The sequence below is a fragment of the Mauremys mutica genome, chromosome 3, assembly GCF_020497125.1.
Source record: "Mauremys mutica isolate MM-2020 ecotype Southern chromosome 3, ASM2049712v1, whole genome shotgun sequence".
Classification (NCBI taxonomy): domain Eukaryota; kingdom Metazoa; phylum Chordata; order Testudines; family Geoemydidae; genus Mauremys; species Mauremys mutica.
Genome location: NC_059074.1, coordinates 19,276,318 through 19,302,016, shown reverse-complemented (window position 1 = coordinate 19,302,016; position 25,699 = coordinate 19,276,318). Strand labels below are relative to the sequence as shown.

At 42.9% G+C, this 25,699-nt stretch overlaps 1 protein-coding gene across 4 annotated transcripts in view; it reads left to right on the top strand.

The window, feature by feature from the left end:
* The window catches only part of LOC123367428 (protein eva-1 homolog C-like), a 304,747-nt gene that overhangs the window by 89,491 nt on the left and 189,557 nt on the right, over positions 1–25,699 (top strand). For 2 of the 4 annotated variants that reach the window (XM_045011677.1, XM_045011678.1), the window contains exon 2: positions 24,190–24,404. In XM_045011677.1, coding sequence (XP_044867612.1) covers positions 24,190–24,404 — 215 coding nt within the window. Of the gene's footprint in view, positions 1–11,717; positions 11,786–23,965; positions 24,083–24,189; positions 24,405–25,699 lie in introns of those variants that run through there. The other 2 variants (XM_045011679.1, XM_045011680.1) reach the window with 2 other exon arrangements.

Sequence of the window (25,699 nt, the reverse complement as noted above, 5' to 3'; positions counted from 1 at the left end):
TGCAACTCCCTGGTTGCAGCGCTGGCTGAAAACCCGTCCGGGTTGGGGTATAAGGAGTGCAGCGCTGGTGATCCAGCGCTGCTCAGCAGGTGTGGACACTCACCAGCGCTTTAATTGTCCTCCAGGGAATAAGAAGTTATCCCAGAATTCCTGTTCAGCCACTCTGCTCATCAGTTTGCACTCTACTGCTCTTGCCTCAGGTGACCCGCCCTTTAAATGCCCCGGGAATTTTAAAAATCTCCTTCCTGTTTGCTGCAGCCAGGTGTGGAGTGCAATCAGTTAATCTTTACAGGTGACCATGCCTCCACGCAGCAAACGAGCCCCAGCATGGAGCACTGGCGAATTGCAGGACCTCATTAGTGTTTGGGGGGAGGAAGCTGTGCAGTCCCAGCTGCGCTCCAGCCGTAGGAATTACGATATCTTTGAGCAGGTATCAAGGTCCATGCTGGATAGGGGCCATGATCGGGACGCACTACAATGCAGGGTGAAAGTTAAAGAGCTGCGGAGTGCCTATTACAAAGCCCGCAAGGGTAATCGCCGATCCGGAGCTGCCCCCACGACCTGCCGTTTTTACAGGGAGATGGACGCGATACTTGGGGGTGACCCCACTGCCAATCCCAGGACAACGATGGACACTTCTGAGCCGGGTGGGGGACAGGAGGAGGAGGAGGAGGCGGAGGTGGCGGTGGTGGGGGGGGGAGGAAAACGTGAGTGAAGCTACTGGGATGGGGGAAGACACCCCAGAGTCCCTGGAGGCATGCAGCCAGGAGCTCTTCTCAAGCCAGGAGGAAAGTACCCAATCGCAGCAGCCAGCAGTTGCAGAAGGACAAGCAGAGCAGCGGGTTACCGGTAAGCAGCTTTTATTTTCTGGGTGGAAATGTTTCTGGAGAGGAAGGGGGGTTAGGGCTGTATGCATGCCAGCCTAGATGTGGAATAGCCCATTGATGTGGTCTATCACGTCGCGGTAATCGGCTGCAGTAATCTCAGCAAAAGTTTCAGCCAGAGCGTGGGCAATATGCCTGCGCAGGCTTATAGGGAGAGCCACTGTTCTTGTCCCAGTCAGGCTAACGCATCCGCGCCACTGTGCCGCGAGGGGTGGGGGGACCATTGCTGAACACAGGGAAGCCGCATAGGGTCCAGGGCGGAATCCACATTGCTGTAGAAGAGCCTCCCGCTGTTCCCTAGTGACTCGCAGCAAGGAGATATCTTCCAGGATTAACTCCTGTGAAAAATGTTGGGAGACTCTTTAGTGAAGCTAGTGATAGAGATAGGGAGATAGTGAAGATCACCCCTGCAGCTGCATCTTCACTCAACCCCTCTATCACTCCAGATTACCCAAAGCAACCAGCACCCCTCTATCACTCAAGCCCCACTTCTCCCTCTATAAGCACCCCTCACTCACCATTTCGTGGCTTCTGCTGTGTTATGTGTGTGGTAAAAGAATGCTAAAGTGAGGACTAAGAACTCCTTCAGTGTGTGGGAATTTCAGTCTGGAGATAATGAACACAATGCTTCCCTGTTAAATGTTGTCAATTCTGCCTTTCTAAAGTGACCTTGACTGCTGGACTGACCAGATGTACCACAGCACAGAAGCTGCAGAATTTGAGAAAAAATCCCCGAAAGAGCAAGGAAGACATGCTGAGAACTGTTATTGCTCACTCTGCTAGAGAGAGTAAAAACTTGCAGGAGTGGAGAGAAAAGGAAAGCAGGATCCGCCAGAGGGAAAGCAGGACCCAGCAGAGAAATGCAGTGGCCAAGAGGAAAAGCACAGAGAAGCTGCTAAGCATCCTGTCGCGCCAAGCGGACTCTATCGAGTCACTCGTTGCCATGCAAGCAGAGCACTACCATGCTACTCCCCCACCCCCCCGTCCCAAAGCTTTTTGCCTTGTGCACCAATGTCAGTTCAAACCCCCCTTCCCCAGCATCCAGGTTCTTACCACCACCAGCTGCCTCCAACACCTGTACGTTCACCAACCAGCCCTGATAACTACAACCCTTACCCTCTGCACTCAACCCCCATCACCATGCAGTTTATGCACCCTGAAGTGCAGGATTCATTGCACAGCACTCCAGACAGGACGTATGCAAACTTGTGACTGTGCAGTTCACCAACCCACACCCCTGCCCTCTTGTGTTCATGAAATGTTGTGTGTCTGTCTGTCTGTCAAGGAAGTTTTTTTCTTTTCAATAAAACAATTCTTGGCTTTGAAAACAGTCTTTATTATAGCAGATAGTGAAAGATATCTTAGCCCAGTAAAGAAACAGGCACTGCAAATCATTTTAGGGATAATAGAATAACAGTGTAAACAGTGCACTTCACTCCCATGCAAGGCAGCAAACATTACTGTTGGCTTTCAGCCTCAAATTCTTCCCTCAAGGCATCCCTAATCCTTGAAGCCCTGTGCTGGGCCTCTCTATTAGCCCTGCTCTCTAGCTGTGCATATTCAGCCTCCAGGACTTGAACCTCGGTGGTCCATGCCTGACTGAATGTTTCACCCTTCCCTTCACAAATATTATGGAGGGTACAGCAAGTGCATATAACCGCGGGGATGCTGCTTTCCCCCAAGTCTAGCTTCCCATACAAGGATCTCCAGCGCGCTTTTAAACGGCCAAAAGCACACTCCACAGTCATTCGGCACCGGCTCAGCCTGTAGTTGAACCGGTCCTTGCTCCTGTCAAGCTTCCCTGTATAGGGTTTCATGAGCCAAGGCAGTAACGGGTAAGCGGGGTCTCCAAGGATCACAATGGGCATTTCGACGTCCCCTACTGTGATCTTCCTGTCTGGGAAAAAAGTCCCTGCCTGCATCTTCCTGAACAGGCCACTGTTCCGAAAGATGCGTGCATCATGCACCTTTCCAGGCCAGCCTGTGTAAATGTCAATGAAATGCCCATGGTGATCCACAAGCGCCTGGAGAACCATAGAGAAATACCCCTTACGATTAACGTACTCTGATGCCGGGGGGGGCAGAATAGGAATATGCGTCCCATCTATCGCCCCTCCACAGTTAGGGAAACCCATTTGTGCAAAGCCATCCACAATGTCCTGCACGTTCCCCAGAGTCACGGTCTTTCTTAGCAGGATGCGATTAATTGCCTTGCAAACTTGCATCAACACGATTCCAACGGTCGACTTTCCCACTCCAAACTGGTTCCCGACCGATCGGTAGCTGTCTGGAGTTGCCAGCTTCCAGATTGCAATAGCCACCCGCTTTTCCACCATCAGGGCAGCTCTCAATCTTGTGTCCTTGCGCCGCAGAGTGGGGGCGAGCTCAGCACACAGTCCCATGAAAGTGGCTTTTCTCATACGAAAGTTCTGTAGCCACTGCTCGTCATCCCAGACTTCCATGATGATGTGATCCCACCACTCAGTGCTTGTTTCCCGAGCCCAAAAGCGGCGTTCAACAGTGCTGAGCATTTCCGTGAATGCCACAAGAACTGTAGTGTCACACGCTGCAGGCAAATCCATATCGATATCATCGTCGGACTCCTCACTGTCACTTTGGAGCTGAAGGAATAGCTCGACTGCCAAACGTGTTGTGCTGGCGACACTCATCAGCACAGTCCTCAGCAGCTCGGGCTCCATTTCCCACAGAAATCACGATTCACACACAGACAGAAAGACACTCACAATGGCGCCAAACGTTGCCGGAAAGACAGAATGCTGGGATGTGAAGCGATGCACCACGGGGCGTTGGAACAGGAAGCGGAATGACCCACACACTTCCTTCCCCTTCCCACAATACTCAGCGCCAAAACGGCGCCAAAACGGGACGAGGTGCTCTGTGGGATAGCTGCCCACAATGCACCTCTCAATACAGCGCTGGAAAGTGCTGCAAGTGTGGCCACACTGCAGCGCTGGTAGCTATCAGTGTGGCCACACTCCAGCGCTGGCCCTACACAGCTGCATGACCAGCGCTGTAACTCCCAGCGCTGCAACTTGTAAGTGTAGCCAAGCCCTGAGACACTATTGGGCAGCATGCTAGGAGGTTTAGGTTTGATTTTTCACTAGGCGGGTGGTGAAGCACTGGAATGGGTTACCTAGGGAGGTGGTGAAATCTCCTTCCTTAGAGGTTTTTAAGGTCAGGCTTGACAAAGCCCTGGCTGGGATGATTTATTTGGGGATTGGTCCTGCTTTGAGCAGGGGGTTGGACTAGATGACCTCCTGAGGTCCCTTCCTACCCTGATATTCTATGATTCTAGGCAGTGGTCTTGGCACACCAGCTGCCTAATCAATGTCAAGTTTTTTCTAGTCATCATGGCAAAGAAGAGTTTTAAGAGGGGAATTGAAAGAGGACAAAGAAGAGGCAGTGTGGATGTTTCCCAAGAGCTCCTCCCGTGTGTAAGGGGCAGCGTTGGTGAAAGCATAAAGGTGTTTGTTCGTATATTTACCAGATCAGCCATGACTGTTGGAATCATTAGTGTAGTGGAGGCGGGATATGATATTAATCACTGTAAAATGTTCTTGTTACATTTTAAACCTAATAAGATGTTCTGTGAACTCATGGACATGTGCTGAGGGAGGTGAATGGTTACAGACACCTGACCTCTTTCCCTATTGCATAATGCTGTGTAAAATAATTGACTTAGTAACATGCAGATAAATTGGTTTCTGGCAGGCCCTTCAAAGGCTGTTACACCACCTTGCTTTTAGTTTAACATGATGTAAATACGCTAGAAAGGACAGAAATGCTGTCAGTCTCTTGCCAAAACACCCAGAGGTTCTTTTAAGAAAAGTTCAATATCAACGTGCCTTGGCAGCAGTCTGCATGCAGGGATACATCCTGTCTGAGTTCTTAACTTCTGATTCAATAGCTGCTGCCAACAGCTGGTGGAAGAATCGGTGCTGCAGGCTTGTTTTCGTAATTACCTTAGTTTCCATCATAAATTAGATCTGCGATGATGATCTCTGGGTTTAATTCTTTTGCCCCAGAGGATTGTCACTGGTGGGGGGAGGGTCAGGAGGACTTTATTTGCGTGTTAGTATATTTACCTTAAAAGGCCACAGAACTGGAAGTGTAAAGCCACACTAGTATAACTTAGGGCTTGTTTACACCAGGAAATTTACTGGTAGACTCCTACTGGTATAATTATAGTGGTGTAATGCCCCTTGTGGGCACACTTCCCATGTAGACAAACCTTTATTAGGGGAAGCTGTTACTCTGCCACAGGACTAAGGGTGTTACTGCTTCATTTAAAATAATACAATTCCTGCTGAATGAACTGTCTTGTTAGTTAGTTACGATACAGTATCGGAGGCTGCCAGAAGGCAGTGCCATGATGTATTTGTGTATGGATTATGTTTAGGGAAGGGCTCTGTAGAAGCAAACAAGAAAGAGTGAGGGGTTGCTGAGAGCTGGAATAGCGAGTACTGTCTCTGTGGACGATAATGAGCATTGTGTTATGGAGCAACCGGCTGTTTCTCCATATTAGATGCAGAATTCAACTCGGCCTTAAAGCGGTGATTGAATCTGTTTGTTCTATACAAAAATGTAGTGTATCCACCCCCAGAATCTCAGCACAGAGTACAGAATGATTTTTGAAAGAATTTATAAGTAAATCTGTTAGTTTAGGATTTAAAATTAATTTTAAAATGAGTCCTTTTAAGAAACGTACCACTTGGTGTCACATCTTAGTTTTGGTTCTAAACTATCTTAGTAACAGAATAACACCGATACTTCAAACTTCCCATACAGTTTATATGCAATCTTTCAGCATGTTTAGGCTATGTTTGATATTATATGTAATTTTTATTAATAGTATTTTCCCATGTTATTTTCATTAGTGGAAAAATTTTCCTTCGGCAGAGGATGAAGAATAATGTTTTACTACAGACAGTTTGCGAAAGATCTGCCATCTTTCAAAGAGGCGGCCACCTACCATTGTTCTCAACAGGACCGAGTATTATAATAATAGTAATAATATAATATCTAGCTCTAATAAAGCACTTTTCATCAGTAGATCTCAAAGCACTTTACAAGAGCACCTCTGTCTTCATAGGGTCATCTCTTTGTTCTGAGTTTGTACAGCCCCTAGCACAATAAGGTCCAGGTCCATGACTGGGACTCCTATGTGTGATGGTAATACAAATAATAATAATAATAACATAATAAATAATACACTTTGTATTCATTCACCTTGATAGACCTGGTCATAGTTTTTCAGTCACGATATTTTACCACTAAAAAACATAGTTTCCTTAAAAATTGAGAATTTCTGTGGGAAAACATCAATTTCAATGCTATTTTTTGATTTTCTGGTTGGGATCTCCTAAATGAAAACATTCATTTTGACTCAACATTTTGAAATAAAGTGAAATATCTCTCATTACCAAATGCCCAGTTGAAATGGAAAACATTTTTTTTGTTTGTTCAAAAGTATCAATGTTTTTTGTTTAGGCAGTTGTGATTCAAAACTTCTTGGAATTATTCATTTCATAAAAAGTCCCAATATTCCAATTTTTCTCTCTGATTCAGAATGGAAAATTATTTCAAAATATTAAAATTTCTCACAAAAGGAAAATTCATTTTTTTTCGACACCTCCATATTGGGAACAATGAAAGGTGGCCACAATTATGAAAAAGTGCATCAGTGTGTGACATCACTCCCATTGAGAACAATGAGTGATGGCGTTCATTTTGACATAGGGCAATTCTTTATGAATTTGTCTGAAGAAGATTTTAAGCATCAGCCTCTGTGAAGGGATAATCTTTCAGTTATTTAAAAAAAGGCAGAAAAGAATTGATTTTATATATTACTATTTGAAAGCTACCAGTTGAGCTAGATATTCTCAAGAGTGACTGCAGGAGGGAGGAGGCAATTTTTGTGTGTGTGTGTGTGTGCATACATGCAGAGGAATGTAAAGAGTGCAGGAAGGGAGGAGAAATTGGAGTGAGTCTGCATGGAAGATCATATGGACAGGAACAAGAAAGGATGGGGGTGGAGGTAAAACAAGGCAATGTAGGGTAGAGAAATCTAATGTCTCTAAAAATCAGTTTACTATAACCTAGTATTAGGAACATTGAAATCCCTCAATTGCACTCATATAGTTATTTCATAGTGTTACTGCATGGCAGAGATAAGTCTGTTTGGGTATCCTAACTGTGCCTTTCCATACCATATTTTTGAATTTCTTTGAAGTTTAATCTTGACTCTGAATTTCTTGTGTTTTATAGTGTTTGGTTTCAGGATATTTACAGCCCTGAGCCCCTCATCCCCTGCCCCTCCCCAGAGCCTGCACCACCCCGCATCCCAACCCTCTGCCCCAGCCCTGTGCCCCCTCCCACACTCTGAACCCCTCGGCCCACCCCCACCGCATAACACCTCCCTATTGATGCACATAACATTCATTCTGCACATGGACGTAAAAAATTAGAGGGAACCTACTGGTCTACACTACATAATGTACACATAATGTGTTCCTTGTGGTTGGGTGATACTTGCTAGTAGCTTTGTCGGGCTGGGACCTGTGCTCTCGTGGCTGAGCTGTGTGTTGAGAGAGCAGAGATGAACAACTGGGACAGTGAGCTACTTTCCGAGCATGTAGCCATTTATGTGTAAACTGCCATTCTGGCTCTGCTGCAGTGGAAGAGGAGGAAGGAACTCCCTGCTGCTTTACCCCCTAGCAGCACATCTGCAGTTGGATCTACTGTAGTTTCCTAAGTCACACTGCCTGCTCCATCCCTAGTGCTTCTCTTCTCCGCCTACTCCCCCAGAGAGAGAGAGAGAGAGAGAGAGAGAGACCAAGCTGCAGTCATACATAGCAGAGCCTAGGGAGAGATTTCCCCTCTCAAATGTAACTATTCTTAAATTCTTACGTGACATTTTAAAAAAGGTAGATGATGTGTTTGTTCACATTCACTTTGGGTTTGGGCACTTAGTTCCTCCTGGTGAAATACGTGGGGGGGATTAAATGGCACAATCCAGAATGATTGTGTGTGGAATGTTAAAAACCTCAGGAAATGTTTTCAGTCCCCATCAATCATTTTGGGGAAGAGAGGATGTAGCCTAGAAGGGTAGAGTGGTCAGTTGGCTGCCTTGCGCTACAGTGAATTTAGTACTCTGGAAAGATGCCAGACTGGCAGCCCTGAGAAATGAAATGCACAGAACAGATTCACTGTTGTTTTTTCCCCACACTGCCCTGCCAGTGAGTCTGTGTCTTGTTCTGGAAGGACCCCACCTTCAGCTTGGTCTCTACTCCCATTCAATTCTTAGTCTCTCTGCTGAGACCACCCAGGTGCACCAAGTTTGTGGTATGGCCATCTATAGAAACCATTAGGAATGGATCTGGGGTCACCAGTTTATTTCACATAGGCCACTGAACAGGCATTAATAACTGCCAGCTGTTGTCACCATATAGTTCAGGCGTTCTCAACTTGGGGCTGTGACCTGTTGTCAGGGGGTCCCACAATCCTGCCCACTCCACGTTGCTAACTAGCAGAGGGTTCAAGGCTACATCTCGCCTAGATAGGAGCACAGGTATGGAGATGGGTTCCCAATATGCAAAGTATTTATCATAACCAGTGATCTAATTATGGTGACCAGATGAGATGAAGACGATATCGGGACACATGGGGGGAGGGAGTCCGTCGGTGGAGCACAAAAAAAAAACAAAAAAACCTTACAGTGCTGCTGGCACAGAGCGAAGTATCGGTCGGGAAGCGGGACAACTACCCAAATATCGGGACAGTCCCGATTTTATCCCGATTTTTTACAGAAGCCAAAAGTGTGTTAGGCTTCTTACAGCAAAGGCAGAAAGATATACTCCCAGCTCCAAAGACCTTACAACCTAATGGCCCTAATCTTGCAAAGAGATCATGCAGATGGACCCTTATGCCTGCATGGGGCCCCACTGAAGTCAATAGGACTCTGACGGGACAAGAGGATCTGCCTGTGGCTTTCTGGGATCAGGCCCTGATTTTAAACAAGAGGTGATGAATAGATATAACAAACTGTAAGGAGAATGTAAAGAAGCCATTATGAAAAAAGTACTAGATATTGTACTAGGGCTAAAACCAATAGAGTTGTAGCATGATGTGTGGAATAGGGGATAGAGGACTAAGGTTTAGGAGGGACCTAGTTCAGTGTGGCACCATGGAGTGCAGAAATACGGTCACAGGCCAAGATGTTCCCTCTCAAACTGGAGAGCTTCAGCATGTAACTGGACACTCAGCACTCTTGAAGCATTCTGACTCTGTGCCTGCCTGTTGCATTACTAATTACCAATGAAACAAGAGTTGTATAGGAATGACTCACATCCTGTAGAATTGTTTCCAACCCCATGAGTTCAAAAATCATGAATCTGGTTTAAAAATCCTGAGGGTTTTTTTGGTATTCCTTTTATTTGCCTTTTGGTTTCAGATCCTTTAGAGTGCACTCAGGCCATGTTTTCAAGTTTTTCTCTGCAACCATGAGTGTTAATTTTTTTTTAAGTTGAAGTTTGTATGAGATCACGTAATTCCAGAAGCTGACACTTTTTAGAAAACTATTAAATATGAAACTTAAATGGAGAATGCGATCCTCTCTATAGGGTTTTGGTATCATCCTATAGAATTCTGTGGCAGGAATATTTATTACAATAATAATCTATTAAATTGCATAGAATGGTTCACGCTACCTAGAAAGGACATCATTTTATATTAAATTGTATAGGAGTTTTCTATAAGGGGGTCCAAGGATTACAACAACGACTCTCACTGTTGATCTGGGTTAGATTCAAGCCAGCAACCTAGAAGTGAACCAACCCGTTCAAGCTATCCCGCTCCCACCACATCACTGTCACACTAATCATCAGGGCAGAACCTTACAATTACTGCTTAGCATTTAAAAATGTTATGAAATTCTTGAACCTTAATAGGTTGGGGTCACCAGTTTAATAATTGTATCAACCAGGCAAGGTACTAACAAACTTCAGCAGGACTTTATTTTTAAAGTGGAAACCTCTTTACCAAGCTGCACCCTCTGTAACTTTCACTCTGCCTCCTCAACTCCTCTCCCCTCCTTCCCATTTCCTGTCCTTTCAGACTCCCAACAGCCAGTGCTCCCAGTTCTAATAATCACAAGCAACATTTAAACACCACATTCCCTCCTCTCTTAAGAAACTCTCCCAATTAAAATAAACATTGTTGTTCTAACCACAGGAACAAATAGGAAACAAGACACTATACTATTGGCAGAAATATTACACTGAAAACACTAGATACTACATAACATAGTTTCTAATCCAGACAGGTGGTCATCTGGGTCTGACAGGCCGTCTCTCAAGCCCCGGTTCCAATGCAATGTCTTGTTGTGTTGATACTACGGTGAAGTCATCCAATGCAGACTGGGTGTTGGCATAATCTCGTCTTGGTGCATAGGCAGGTGCAAGATAAGAAGCATTCCATACCCGCCCATCAGAAAGTCGATAGGTGTAAGGTCCCTTCTTCTCTATGATTTTAAGAGGAGCTGTGAATTTATGGTCGCCTTTGCGTAAAATTCCAGGTTTTCGTATTCTAACAAAGGAACCACACTTAAACTTTGGTTCCTTAGCACCCCGCCGCTTGTCTGTGAAAGCCTTATACTTTACTTGATTCTGTTCAACTGTTTTTCTCACATCATCCTCAGTTGGGGCCTCAGGTTGTGCCTTTAACAATCCAGCAATGTTCAGTTTAGTATTCATCTGTTTCCCATGCAGTAACTCTGCAGGTGATCTTTGCGTTGTGGCATGTCGTGTAGCCCAGTATGCTTGCAAGAAATCAGTAGTGAAGGGTATCCACAATCACCCTTCCAGTTTAGCCATTTGAAAGAGAGTTTGCAAACTTCTGTTAAACCGTTTGATTTCCCCATTGGCTTGAGGGTAATATAGGGATGACCTTCTGTGTAAAATGTTCCTCTCTGCTAGAAAGGTTTCAAACTCCAGGGAAGTAAATTGACTACCATTATCTGAAACCAGTTCTTTGGAGTTACCTTCCCTGCTAAAAACTGAAGAGAGGAACTTAATTACTGTAGCAGAACAGATTTGTGATGTAAACGCTACCTCAGGCCATTTACTGAACTAGTCTATTAAAGTGATGGCATAACGTCAGTCAATTGGAGCAGTATCGAAGGGTCCTACAATGTCAGTCGCCACTTTTCCCCATGCAGATTCAGACAGAGGAACAGGCTGTAATGGAGGGGTACATGTCACTGCTGTCTTATCATGCATTTGGCAAGTGACACAGGATTTTATGAGTGCTTCAGTTTGAGAGTCCATCCCTGGCCACCAATACAGATCTCGTAGTTGTTGTTTGGTTCTGACAATTCCTTGTTGAACAGCGTGTGCCAGGTGTATGAGTTTTGACTGTAATTCTTCTGGCACAAGTAGTCGGTGTGTACCTCGTAGCACACAGCCATCGAACAAAGAAAGTTCATCCCGAACTCTAAAATAAGGCAGCAAAACGGGGTCAAGGTTTTTAGGGTTACTGGGCCATCTCTTTGTCAGAAATTCCCGTAGTTTTTGTTGAATTGGACACGCTGAACAAGCAGCTTGAAATTGTTTTCTTGTAACTGCAGTAAAAGTGTTTGTAATAAACGTAACTACTACATCCTCATCCTCCTGTGGACCATCTGGTGAAGTTAAAGGCAGGCGAGAAAGGCAATCAGCTACCACATTTTTGTTTCCAGGCTTATATTCCAGTTCATAATTGAAAGAGAGTAGTCTTGCAAACCATCTAGCAATACGATATCCTGCTCTTCCCAGTCCTTTCGTGGTGAGCAATGTCGTCAAAGGGCTGTGGTCTGTGTGCAACTTGAATGTGCGGCCCCACAGGTAAGTGCTCCATTTTTCAGTAGCCCAGACACAAGCAAGTGCTTCTTTTTCGACTGTAGAATATTTTCTCTCAGCATTACTTAGTGTCCTTGAAGCAAACACAACAGTCCTCTCTCTGTTGTTCTCATGAAGTTGTGTGAGGACAGCCCCAAGTCCATAATCAGAAGCATCAGTAGTTACAATTGTGGGAAATGCAGGACTGAATAGTGCAGTACTGGACTATGTACAATCAAGTCTTTCACCGTTTCGAAACTAGCTTGTGCATCCGCTGTCCACACTAAGGTTGAACTTCTCCGTAGTAATTCTCGTAACGGTTCAATGACAGAAGCATACTTGGGAATGAATTTTGCATACCAGGAGGTAAGACCCAAGAAGGAACATAAGGTTTGCAAATCTGTTGGAGGAGGAGCATTTGAAATTGCCAGGATACGATCTGGATCAGGTTTTAGTCCAGCCTGTGAAATTGTATGCCCCAGAAAAGAGAGTTCAGTTTGTCTAAATTTGCATTTGGGCCTATTGAGCTTGAGGCCTGCTTTGCTGATGCAGTTAAGTACAGACTGCAGGTTATTGTCATGCTCCTCAGTAGTATTTCCAAACACGATAATATCATCCAAATAGCACTGAACTCCATGTTGATTCTTCAGAATCAATGACATCATTTTTTGGAAGGCACTTGGGGCTGATGCAAGACCGTATGGCACACGTTTAAAATGAAATAGTCCCTCATGTGTAATAAATGCTGTGAGGTCTCTGCTGTCTTCATGCAACATAACCTGGTGGTATGCGCTCTGCAAATCAAGAGTAGAAAACATCTCTGCTCCACGGAATTCTGCAAATACTTCTTCTATGTGAGGAAGAGGATGGCTGTCAATCACAATAGCTTTATTTGGCTCCCTTACGTCCACACAAAGGCGAATGCCTCCACCCTTCTTCTGCATCACTACTATTGGTGAAACTCATTCTGAGGCGTTAATCTCTTCAATAATGTCCTTTTGAACAAGTTTTCTAAGTTCCTCTGAAACAGCTTCCCTGACTGAAAATGGTAAGCACCGTAATTTCTGTTGTACAGGCATCACATTATTCCGCATTTTAACTTTATGCAGAAACCCATTAGCACAGCCGAGTTTCTCCTCATCCTGGTGTTGGGTCCAAACTGAAACTGGTGTGCGTACTGCAAGAGTGCTTTGCTGAGGAAGATCAATTCGTCCATTAACTACCCTGAGATTTAAAGCAGCCAATAAATCTCTGCCAAGGATAGGAGTGCTTTTGTGGACAATGTAGAACTCTGCAGTTACACAGCAATCACCAAAAGTAACTATTGCTGGCAGGCAGCCATGTACTGGAATATGGTTTTTCAAATAGTGCACCAACTGAAGTTTGGGTTCAGTAAGAGGCACATCTTTAAAGTATTGCAAATAGATGGAATCAGGTAGTATAGATACTGCTGAGCCAGTGTCCAACATTAGCTGAATAGAGTGTGATTTGCCTGATGGTATGGCAGAAACGTTTACAGTGCACTTTCTGTTCTGGAATATGTCCACATTAAGCACAGTAATATCTGGTATTTTAACTGCATGCACCTGTTGATTGAACTGGCTACTGCGACATACTTTAGCAAAATGCCCAATCTTTTTGGACTGATTGCACTGAGCTACTTTTGCTGGACGTCCTGTGTAGCTTGCAAGGTGTTGTGGGGATCTACAGCGAAAGCTTTTACTGTATTTTGAATTTGCTGATTCAGTGGCTTTTCATTAGTTTTCCTCCTGCAATTGTTTGTCTGCAGGGATAGTGAACTTTTTTGCAAAGGAGTCACAGCCTGGGCTGTGCCTCCTGTATCCCTGCTCATTATTTTGGCTTCAGCTGTACCTGACTCAATCTGAGTAGCAATGGTTATTGCTTTTTCTAGTGTAAGTTGTGGTTCTAGAAGTAAGCGTTCTCTTACACAAAGCATGGTTGTTTTCTCAATGAGCTGGTCTCTAATAATCTCATCTGCCATATTCCCAAAGTCACAAGTTACAATCAGACTCCTCAGGGAAGCAATATACTGCATTATAGTCTCCCCTGGTTTCTGCTCACACTGGCGAAATCTGTAGCGATTAGCTACTACATTCACTTTTGGTACAAAAAAGTTTTTTAATGCAGTGAGTGCAGTCTCATATTTATCATCTGGAAGGGGAAAAGTGTAAAATATACGCGGCCCTTCTGCTCCAAGGCAGTGGATTAGCAGAGCACACACAGAGAAATTAGTAAGATTTCTGCTTACTTCAGAAATCTCTGTAGCACTGATTGCAAGCAGATAAGTCTCAAACATATGGATCCGGGCACTAAAAGCAACTGGAGGCTCACCTGGGCTTTGCAGGAAGGGCGCAGGTGGGTTCAGAGGCAGAATATCCATCCTCGTCACCAAAATGTTGTATCAACTAGGGAAGGTACTAACAAACTTCAACAGGACTTTATTTTTAAAGTGTAAACCTATTTACCAAGCTGCTGCTGCACCCTCTGTAACTCTCACTCTGCCTCCTCAACTTCTCCCCCCTTCTTCCTGATTCCTGTCCTTTCAGACTCCTAACAGCCAGTGCTCCGAGTTCTAATAATCACAAGCAACATCTAAACACCACAGTTGGCACTGTCCCTTTAAACAAAATACTAGAATAGCTTTTTACAAAGTCATTTTTTGTTGTTCTTGTTACATTGGATCCCAGTCAGAATCTATAACTAGCAATAGAATAAATCAGATAATGGACAAGATAAGGTTGATTTTAGGTCAAAAGTTTCATAGGCTTACTTTCAAAATCTTCATGTGTTTGTTTCCTGCTCTGTGTTGTATTTATAAGTAATTACAGGTGAAGGGGAGGTGGGAGAAATATTTTTTCCTGAAGAATCTTTGCAATGGCAAGCTTTAGTCAACAGTAATAGTAACAAAGCAAAAGAAACCCCTTGTGTTCATATTAGGCCATGCCGCCGTTTGAGACAGCTGATTTTAGTATTTCAAACACAAGTATCAGCAAGACTGCCTGGTACGAGGCACATTCATATAGACCTACTTACTCTGGCTTAAAGCCTGGCCTTGGGTCACATTTTCAGTCCTGTTTGTGTCTCTTATTCTTAGCAATATGCTTTTCTACTCTTCCAGCTCAGCACAGTTTCAATGAGATGTTATCAGTATCGGTGCCCTGCATATAAAAAGTATGTTGGAAAGTTACCACAGTTCATAGCACATCTTAAAACCATGCTTGTTTTGGGGTCCTCTGAACTCAAGAAATAGCATCTGAATAACTTCTCTGTTGGTAAAAACTCTCTCTCATATTCCATTGTCTCAAAAACGTCCAAAAGGAATTTTATCTAACTTAAAAATTCACTGTTTAGAAGAAATACAAAAAATTTCAACGCAGCTGGTAATTTGTAAACATTTATAGATGCTTGGAAATAGGGGGCTAGAGTTAAAAGATCTACCCTCGCCACTGTACACAGAGCAGCATTATTGATAGGACAATTGATTGTATTTACTTAGTGTGTTTCAGAAAATGGAAAATTAATTGTTTCTAGGTTTATAGGTCTATGCCAATCAAACTAATTATTTAAATTAAATGTATCCTGGCATCATATATTCATAATTACAGCTGGTGAAAAGTTTTTTGTCAACTTTCATTGGCAAAAAAAATAATAAAAAAAGACTTTTCAAAGGAAATGAAAATTTTCACAAGAAGCTTTTATTTCTTTGAAAATGTTTGGGGATTTTTGGGTCAAAAAATGGAACAAATTTTCATTGTGTTTAAAATTAAAGATGTTTGGTTTGGTTTGTCTTCCTCTTGCCTCTTCTTTCCCTTGCTCCACTTTTTTTGGACAGTGTGTGTATGTGTGTGTGTGGAGAACCCGGAAAATCAAAAACATTTTGTTTTTTTGAAAACTGACACAAAATGAAAACTTTTCTTTTGTCAAAAATTCAGAACATTAGAATTTTTTTTTCAAAAATGTTCACCGAAAATACATAACTTTTTACCAGCTATGTTCATAATATAGTTGAAGATGTCACCTCTGTTGAGTAGGCAGGTAACAGACAGGTTCCAGCAACACATCCACATACCTATTGTTTATTTCTCCATAAGCTTCTGCCACTTCTTCTCAGCAGGCTCAATGTTGATAGGTTCTGAAATCGTGATTTCAGTGGGAATTAAGAATGCTCAGCACCTTGCAGCATTGAGTATATAGATTCTACTTGATTGGCTATGCACATGCACAAAGAAGATTGTTCTCTTTAGTTTATCCAAGAGAAGGTTAAGAGGTGAGGTGACTTGATCGTGGTCTACCCAAGGAAGAGATTTCTGACAGCAGATGGTTCTTTAATCAAGCAGAAAAAGTTTAACAAATTCCAATGGTTAGAAGCTGAAGCTAGACAAATTCAGATTGGAAGTCCAGGGACATGTTTAAAATGAGAGTAATTGATCATTGGAACAGCTTACTAAGGATGTGGCAAAGTCTCCATCACTTGCAGTCTTTAAGTCAAGACTGGAAATCTTTCTAAAAGATATGCTATTGCTCAAAGAGAAATTAGGGGCTTGATGGAGGAATTTATTGGGTGAGGTTCTGTTACATAAGAGCTCATAGTATGTGATTATAATGGTCCCTTCTGGTCTTAAAATCCTATGGAATGCACATTAATGTTAGTAGAAGTATCCAGAGTGTATCTGAATTGGATCTTTAGAGGGGTATTTTATGTAACATGTTTCTATAGTACATGTTGATAGAGGATTTTTCTTAGTGAAGGGGAAGGGTGCGTTTTGATGGCTGATCAGGTGCTGTATGTCACCAGGTGCACTGTAAAATCAGTTGCATCGTTTGCTGCACACATGTTTACGACATCAGAATCAGGAACATCATTGCAAAACGGAAATGTCACTTCATGGAAACAGGAGAAATGTGGTTACCATTTTGAAGAAAACCCCCATAAATCAGTAAACACCAGTTTCTAATGATTTACACATGTATACTGTATTCTTGTCCTATCTCTGGCTGTGAGGGAAAAAAAGGTGTTCTATAATTCTGTTCTATTGTAAGCTACTCCATCAGTTACTCTGGTTTCATAAAAAGGAAAAGCTGTGTCTCTTAAAAGAGAGCACTCCAAGTAGGCAGGGAGGTCGGGCAGCCACACCAGGGTAATGTTAAGTCATGTCATATCAAGCGATATCTGTAAAATGATACATAATATGGTCTATGAAACCTTTATTGTCTCCCAGCTAACATATGTCCTAGGTAGTTACAATTGGCTTTTACTTGAGAACTGAGCAGCATTTCCCTGAAGAGGCAGGTTTGCACGAGTGAAAATGATTGTTGGGGGAACTGACAAAATTGCTGGTTGGTGTAGAATTTCTTTCCCCAGCCTCTGTTACAACCAGCATAGAAGTTTGTGTTCGGAGTGCGGTGGTGAGGGGTTTTACTAATTTGCTGATGATTTGCTAAGAGTCAGACTCCTGCCCTGAGAAAAATCCCATTCAATGTGATGATTGAAAGGGACATTTCCTCTATTTTGTTGTAATCGACTCTTGTTTAGGTCTTCATCCTTGGAATGTGAAACCAGCTATAAAACCCAACAAGAGACCTTTGAACCAAACAGAAACATAATACATCATGCCTACAGATTGGTTTATTTTAAGTAAGTTGTAGCCTACAAGGAATGATCCCTCCCTCTTCCTCCCCCTCTCCCTGAAAACTACAAGTGAAAGGCGTTGAGCCCATTGCGTTATTGCTGCCCTAAATGTTCAAAAATAATCAGATTTAAAATGAGATTTAAAAAAAAATTGGTGTCCTCTTTATTTGCCTTCTGGTTTTTGAGTATTTAGGGTGCATTCAAGTCACATTTTCAAGCTTTTCTCTTGCACAATGAGGGCTAGAAACCTACTTTATTTTTAAAATGAAAACTGAGGTTCTCATCTAATTACTTGTCTCCAGCTTTAAGTGAAACCTGTAGTTTAGTGAGACATCATAAAATCACAAGGGCTAGCAACACTGCAAACCATGAAAAGCATTGACAAGCATTAGAACAGTGGTTCTCAAAGTTTTGTACTGGTGACCCCTTTCACACAGCAAACCTCTAGGTGTGACCCCTCCACCCCGCCCCTTATAAATTAAAAACACTTTTTAATATATTTAACACCATTATAAATGCTGGAGGCAAAGCGGGGTTTGGGGTGGAGGCTGACAGCTCGTGACCCCACCATGTAATAACCTTGCAACCCCCTGAGGGGTCCCTACCCCCAGTTTGAGAACCCCGGCATTACAAGCCAAATTGAACAGATCTGACAGTGTCCTCCACAGCAGGCCTGTTTTTCGTAGAATCATAGGACTGGAAGGGGCCTCAAGAGATCATTTAGACCAGCGGTTCTCAAACTGTGTGTTGGGACCCCAAAGTGGAGCCAACCCCATTTTAATGGGGTTGCCAGGGCTGGCTGAGACTTGCTGGGGCTCGGGGCCTGAGCCTGACCGCCCCGGGCCAAAGCCCGAGGGCTTCAGCCTGGGATGGCGGGACTTAGGTTACAGGCCCCCTGCCTGGGGCTGAAGCCCTGGGCTTCTGCTTTATTCCCGCTGCCCAGGGCACTGGGACTTGGATTTTGGACAACACCCTCCCCCCCACACTCCAGGCTGGTAGAGCTCAGGCGGGCTCAGGCTTTGGTCCCACCTTCTGGGGTCATGTAGTAATTTTTGTTGTCAGAAAGGGGTCGGGATGCAATGAAGTTTGAGGACCACTGATCTAGACCATCCTTGACAGGGGTTTGTTTAACTGGCTCTTAAAAATCTCCAGTGATGGAGATTCCACAACCTCCTTGGGTAATTTACTTCAGTGCTTAACTATCTGAACACTTAGGAAGTTTTTCCTAATGTCCAACCTAAACCTCCCTTGCTGCAATTAAGCCCATTGCTTCTTGTCCTATCCTCGGAGGTTAAGGAGAATAATTTTTCTCCCTCCTCCTTGTAACAGCCTTTTATGTACTTGAAAACTGTTATCATGTCCCCTCTCAGTGTTTTCTTCTCCAGATTAAACAAACACAGTTTTTTCAATCTTCCCTCATAGGTCATGTTTTCTAGGCCTTTAATTGTTTTTGTTGCTCTTTTCTGAACTTTCTCCAATTTGTTCACATCTTTCCTGAAGTGTGGCACCCAGAACTAGACACAATACTCCAGTTGAGGCCTAATCAGCGCAGAGTAGAGCAGAAACATTACTTCTCGTGTCTTGCTTACAACACTCCTGCTAATATATCCCAGAATGATGTTCATTCTTTTTTTTTGGAACAGTGTTACACTGTTGATTCATATTTCACTTGTAGTTCACTATGACCTGCAAATCCCTTTATGCAGTACTCCTTCCTAGGCAGTCATTTCCCATTTCGTGTGCATGCAACTAATTGTTCCTTCCTAAGTGGAGTACTTTGCATTTGGTGTTATAGAATTACATCCTATTTATTCAGACTATTTCTCCAATTTGTCCAGATCATTTTGAATTTTAATCCTGTCCTCCAAGGCATTTGCAACTCGTCCCAGCTTGGTATTGTCTGTAATCTTTATAAGTGTACTTTCTATGCCATTATCTAAATCATTGATGAAGATATTGAACAGAACGGGACCCAGGGCTGATCATTGTGGGACTCCATTCGATATACCCTTCCAGCTTGACTATGAACCACTGAAAACTACTCTCTGGGAACGGTTTTTCAACCAGTTTTGCACCCACCTTATAGTAGTTCCATCTACGGATGCATTTCCCTAATTTGTTTATGAAATGGTCATGCGAAACAGTATCAAAAGCCTTACTAAAGTCAAGATATACCACATCTACCACTTCACCCCTCCCCATCCACAAGGTTTGTTAGCTTTTTTTTGACAGGGTATTAGATTGGTTTGACACGATTTGTTCTTGACAAATCCATGCTGACTGTTACTTATCACCTTATTATCTTCTAGGTGTTTGCAAATTGATTGTTTAATTATTTGCTCTGTTATCTTTCCCGGTATTGAAGTTAAGCTGACTGGTCTGTAATTCCCCAGGTTGTCCTTATTTTCCTTTTTGTAGATGGGCACTATATTTGCCCTTTTCCAGTCTTATAGAATTTCTCCGGTCTTTCATGACTTTTCTAAGATAATTGTTTATGGCTCAGATACTTCCTCAGTCAACTCCTTGAGTATTCTAGGATGTATTTCATCAGGCCCTGGTGACTTGAAGACGTCTACCTTGTCTAAGTAATTTTTAACTTGTTCTTCCCTGTTTTAGCCTCTGATCTTACCTCATTTTCAATGGTGTTCACTATGTTAGATGTCCAAACGTTACTAAACTTTTTGGTGAAAACTGAAACAAAAAAGTCATTTAACACTTCTGCCATTTTCACATTTTCTATTATTGTTTCCCCCCCCCATTGAGTAACAGGCCTACACTGTCTTTGGTCGTCATCTTGCTTCTAATGTATTGATAGAATGTTTTCTTGTTTCCCTTTATGTCTCTAGGTAGTTTAATCTCGTTTTGTGCCTTGGCCTTTCTAATTTTGTCCCTACATACTTGTGTTACGTATTTATACTCATCCTTTGTAATTTGATCTAGTTTTCACTTTTTGTAGGATTCTTTTTTGAGTTTCAGATAATTGAAGATCTCTTGGTTAAGCCAGCAGATCTTAATAGCCTCTTTCTTTTGAATTGCCTGGGATCCACTTTCAACCCAACAAAACGTCAGGCTAGTAAAGAAAAAATGGTTGTATAAACTATATTCCCATCAGCAACTCGCAAAACCCTGCTAGTAACTGACTTTGTTTTTATCTTGAAGGTTGCACATTTGTGATTGTCATTTATATTCCAGTCCATAGTGAGCAGTGAATACTAGTAATCTACACTGCAACAGGCAAGGGTGATAGATATGAGGATTGAATGAATATCTTTCCACTCACATTTCTTTAGACTGTATTTATCTACCTTCCACCAAATTCTGTGCACTAGTTAACACATATTTGATACTGTGTCATCCTGTATGACTAAAAAAAGTGGTCCAATGCAGATATCCAAAAGAGATTCCTCAGCACTGTGTGGGGAAAGAGAGGAGAACGTTTTCTATTTATCTTGTGTGCCTATTATCTTGTTATCTAAAGCAACACTGAAGTCCCAAGATGCTTGACAAGGGCCATGCTTTTATAAATTTCAATCAATGAACAATTCATCAGCAACTCACTCACTGTTTGAGGTCTCTATACAGTGATCGGTGAAGAGATCACCCCATCACCGCCCAGACCCTGATGCTAATGCAGAAATCAATTCAGATGCTCACTTTCCTAAATCAACAAAACAAAAAACTGGGGGTTTGTCCTGCTTTGAGCAGGGAGTTGGACTAGATGACCTCCTGAGGTCCCTTCCAACCCTGATATTCTATGATTCTATAACCCCAGAATGCAGAAGAGTGAGCCACTGGATAAGGAAAAAAATTGCATTTTCAAAAGTGCTTTCACTGAATTAGGAGTAGGTTAGGCAGATGGGGAAGGGGAAGAGAGAGAGCATAATGACTATCTACACACCTAGTCCTTTCTGCTCTGCTTGGGAACACAGACAGGTGGGTGGTCCATCTATTCCAGTATCCCCTCTCTGATAGTGACCAGTGCCAGATGCTTCCGAGAACATGCTTTAGTTGTCATTAGCCAGTCACCATCAAAGGGCTCAAGCGATAGTTTTCATTAACTTGAGCTTGAATGAACTCATGTTATTCTGTTGTTGCCAAAGGAAAAGGGGAGTAATGAGTTGCTCTAACATGTGATCTGCACTAATTGTGGGGATTGAAAGCCGTCCTGATTCTAGATATATTGACACGGGAGACATGCTGAGGGATGGCTGCTTTGAGAGACAAATCCCCTGAAGCAAGGGGAATCTTTACTGCCTCCTGGTAACACTTTCCTTCCCCCCTGAGTACACAAGAAGGTAGGGAGAAGTCCTAACATGGTGGACTGATAACTTGGAAACTTATTTTTTTTTAAAGTTTGGTTTTATTATTAATTTGCCATATCCGATTGACATAGAAGAAGAAGAAGAATTGGAAGGAGAGCAGCTATCCGTCAGACTCCAGCGTGCATCAGGACAAAGCAATCACCATGGTGCAGGACACTTGCTCTCTGAAGTAGGAGACAGCATCGAGCAGACCCAGTTCATTTTACACCAACAGAGCTTCCAGACTAGGAATAAAAATGCTTTAAAATTAAACAGCGCTCTTGCCTCTCTTATACAGCCAGGTAGCTTATTCCAGCCGTTGGGGCTGCATCCTGGAAGCCTCTTTTTTTATAGGCAAATTTTGCCCCTGGTGCTTGAAAATTAATAGGTTGATTTGAGCAAAGGGGCTATTCGGAGTATATTGTGAGGTGTTACGGCAATATGATTGTTTAATAATAGTAAAAGATAGGGAGGAAATATCCAACCCCCTATAATCAAAGCTAAATGGTGGGGCCGAGCTACATTGTTGCTTTAACCCTGAGGTCCCTGCGGAAGATTATATTGTCCTGGGTATCTTGTGCCCAGCTCGTGACCTCTGACCCATTTCAGCATGATGGCCCCTTTACCCACGTGTCTAGCCTGCTCTATAGTTGAAAAGGAAGGGGGATTGTGGGAAATTCACACAAAAGGGACCGCTATGATCATCTAAATCATAGTTTGTATTATTTGTGTGTGAAATCTATCTTTTTTCAGTTTTGAACATTTTCAGAACTTTTTTTCCTCTTCCTTCCTAGGTTTTTGTTTTTTTTCTGCCTTGCTCCTCCCTCCCCTCTTTAACCTTTATCCAGTTACCACTGAAAAGGTTAGAGGAAAGGGCAGGGAAAGGAAAATCAATAAACAAAAAAGGGGATGGGGTTGTTTTGGTTTTCTGGTCAGCCAGTCAGACTCCTGCCCTCTGAGCAGGTTTCGGGTTCCATGCTCAGAAGTGCCTGCACCCAGTCTCTGTAGCAGACGCACAGTCTTTCTCCCTGCTGCTACTTGGGATGGGAGAGGGACAGATGCTGGCTGTAGAAGAAGATGGCTTTCTCTGTGGGGGTCAGCTGAGAGATTGGGAATGGTTCCCAGCAGAAGCAGGTAGCGGAGGGTAGAGCTCAGTACAGGTAGGAATCCTGACCCAGTCCCCTCTTTCAATGGCTGTAAACCTTCGCAGGTTTCTAGACACAGCACCTCCAGTTGACTAGGGTAAACCCTGAAAATTGGCAAGCTCCCAATTTGTTTAGGACAAACACTGGCTAGTTTATTAGGCAGAGCTGTATTGACACAGGGTTTGATCTTGAGAGGTACCAGATTGAACTGGGGAATGTTCTCTCCCGACTGTCCTGTGAAGATTTTCAGGGTTTTCTTTATCAGGATGAAACCGAGACTTTTCCAAGTTTTTATCAGAAAGAGAGAGAGATACACCCACCCCTGATTAACCAACAGCCTGATGACTAGGGCACTCAGCCTAGGATATGGGATACCTGGCTTCGAGTCCTTGGTCTGAATCAGCAAGGAAGGTCCTCAAACCTGGCTCTACCACGTTCTGGATGTGTAGCTCTAACCACATGGCTATTGAGTTGTGGGTCTTTCATGCTGGTTTTGACCAGAGTCCATCCTGAATGGGAGAAATCTTTACCAGTAAAAGTCTAATTGAAATTGGCATGTTCCTGCAAAAAGTTTCGATTTTGACAAATTGGCAATTCCTAACAAAAAACCTGTTTTGGGGAAAATGTCCTTGACTAGCTCTAGTACTGAGCATCCACAACTCTCATCGATCTCAGTGGTGGCTGAGGGCAAGTATCACCTCTCTGGGTCAGTACCAGAATGCTTAGCCCTGAAGCTTGAGTGTAACGGATGCAGAAGATGTTGTCATGGTAACTTCTCTGTGATGATCCTCTCAGTCACTTTCACTTAGTGTAACTTTAATGAGACACCATCCCTGGTGTTTGATGGATAAATGACCTGTTCTTCTTAGTGCTTTTACTGTGATATATGATGTTGTAATGTCTCCCTGGGAAAGATTTGGTTCTGTGAAGCAGCTTCCTTCTAGAAACCCTGGAAACTCTACCTAAGAAGGGAGAAAACAAACTTTTCATGCCATTGGTTAAAAGGGGAGAAACAACCAAAGAAATTAAAATATGGTTTTGAGAGAGACAACCCAATTTAGTGGGTTCCTGTACTAGGGGCCTGGAAAAGTAACCTCAGTTCTGCCATGCACACTTTCAATGACCTTGGGCAAGTTACTTAATCTCTGTGTCCATTCCCCAGCTGTGAAATGAGAGATGACAACAAAATCTACTTGACTGCAGTGCAGTGAGAGTTAATTAGCTGGATTTTAGTTAATTAGTGGCAGCACTGTGTAACGAAGTTTGATGATCAGTGACAGGAAGCTAATGGCTCTTGTCATCTTTTTTTGTCAGGTTCTATATCAAGAGTGTTAAAGAATTACAGTGACCATGCCTGCGATGGAGAATATGTCTCCCTGCGATGCCCTCACAGAACCACCATCAGCATCCAGTCTTCCTTTTATGGCCGAATTGTGCCAAGTCATCAGATGTGTCCCTCCCGATACCTACAGTCCTATGCAACTTTAATTAAGGAAGATGTAGCCTGTTCAGTTGGTACTTCCCTTCAGGTATTGCATGTTAAACTGCATCTCTTTAATTCTTGGTTTCATCTTTCCCAGGCCACGCAGCAGCTGTCTTGTGCTTGATGCCACTTAGATCTATGCTCTAAAAATTAGCATGCTGGGTAACATTGGCCATCTGACACTGTGAGAGTAATTAACCATTGGAGCAGTTTACCAAGAGCTGTGGTGGACTCTTCATCATGGAAAATCTTTAAATCAAGGTCTGATGTTTTTCTAAAAGATATGCTGTAGTTCAAACCAGAATTGAGGGAAGTCCTATGGTGTTACTCCAGAGGTCAGAGTAAATGATCACAGTTGTTCTTTCTGGCTTTATAATCTATGAAATTGTTAATAAATAGTTTGTTCGTGCAGTGTAGATGGGACTAATTATGTCTTACTGCGATGTTCTGAATTTTGCTACAGCCTTTGACTTTAATGGTCCAGGAATGTGGCTAAAACACAAATATATTGCAAGACCAAACTGTTTTAACTGTTTTGGGGGATGGACTACCTTTTAATTGGATCTCCCAACATGGTAGTTTTTCAGTGTAGACAGGACTTCCTGTAGGGTTACCTTACATTTTGTTTTAGGGTGTTTTATTTTAGTGACTTGAAATCCAGGTAGAATCTTTGGTTTACTTTTTCTCCTGTACTCATAAGATCAAATTCTCAGCTGATGTAAATCATCAGAGATAACGCATAAAGAGGAATTCTGCCCATGTGGCAGTAGTTAATTTTAGTCACTCATTTATATGGAAGAAACCTACCACTGGTATCTTCTCTTTAAGCTTGTATGACTACCACAAATCAAAGAACCCTTTGTACATTGAATAGGACTGGAAAAATTCAGATGTGGAAACCTACACTGATTGATGTTATTGACTTCAGTGGGGACTACTCATGAGCATTACATTCAGTACATGCATCAGTCTTTCCAGGATCAGGGATTTGGATTGCAAGCTTTTGGGGGCAAAGACCTGCACTTTTATTTGTGTTAAGTGCCCTGCATATTTATGGCTATAAATCAATAAGAATTAGTAATAAATGTTACAGCAGAACAAGAGGTTTAAAGGAATGATGCATCTATGGTGCAAGGAACCATTTTGTTCTAATCTGGCAAATGTCCAGTTTGCCCAGAGAGCAGCTAATTGTGGCATCTCCTGCACCCAGGCACTTTTAGAGAAATGTACAGTTTATTTTAAAGAGCTGATCTGAGTGCTTTTGCTCCTACATGTCAGTGGAAAATGCTGAAGATAAAGTGGTGGGGCAACATGTGCCTTGTAAGAAAACGACATGCCGAC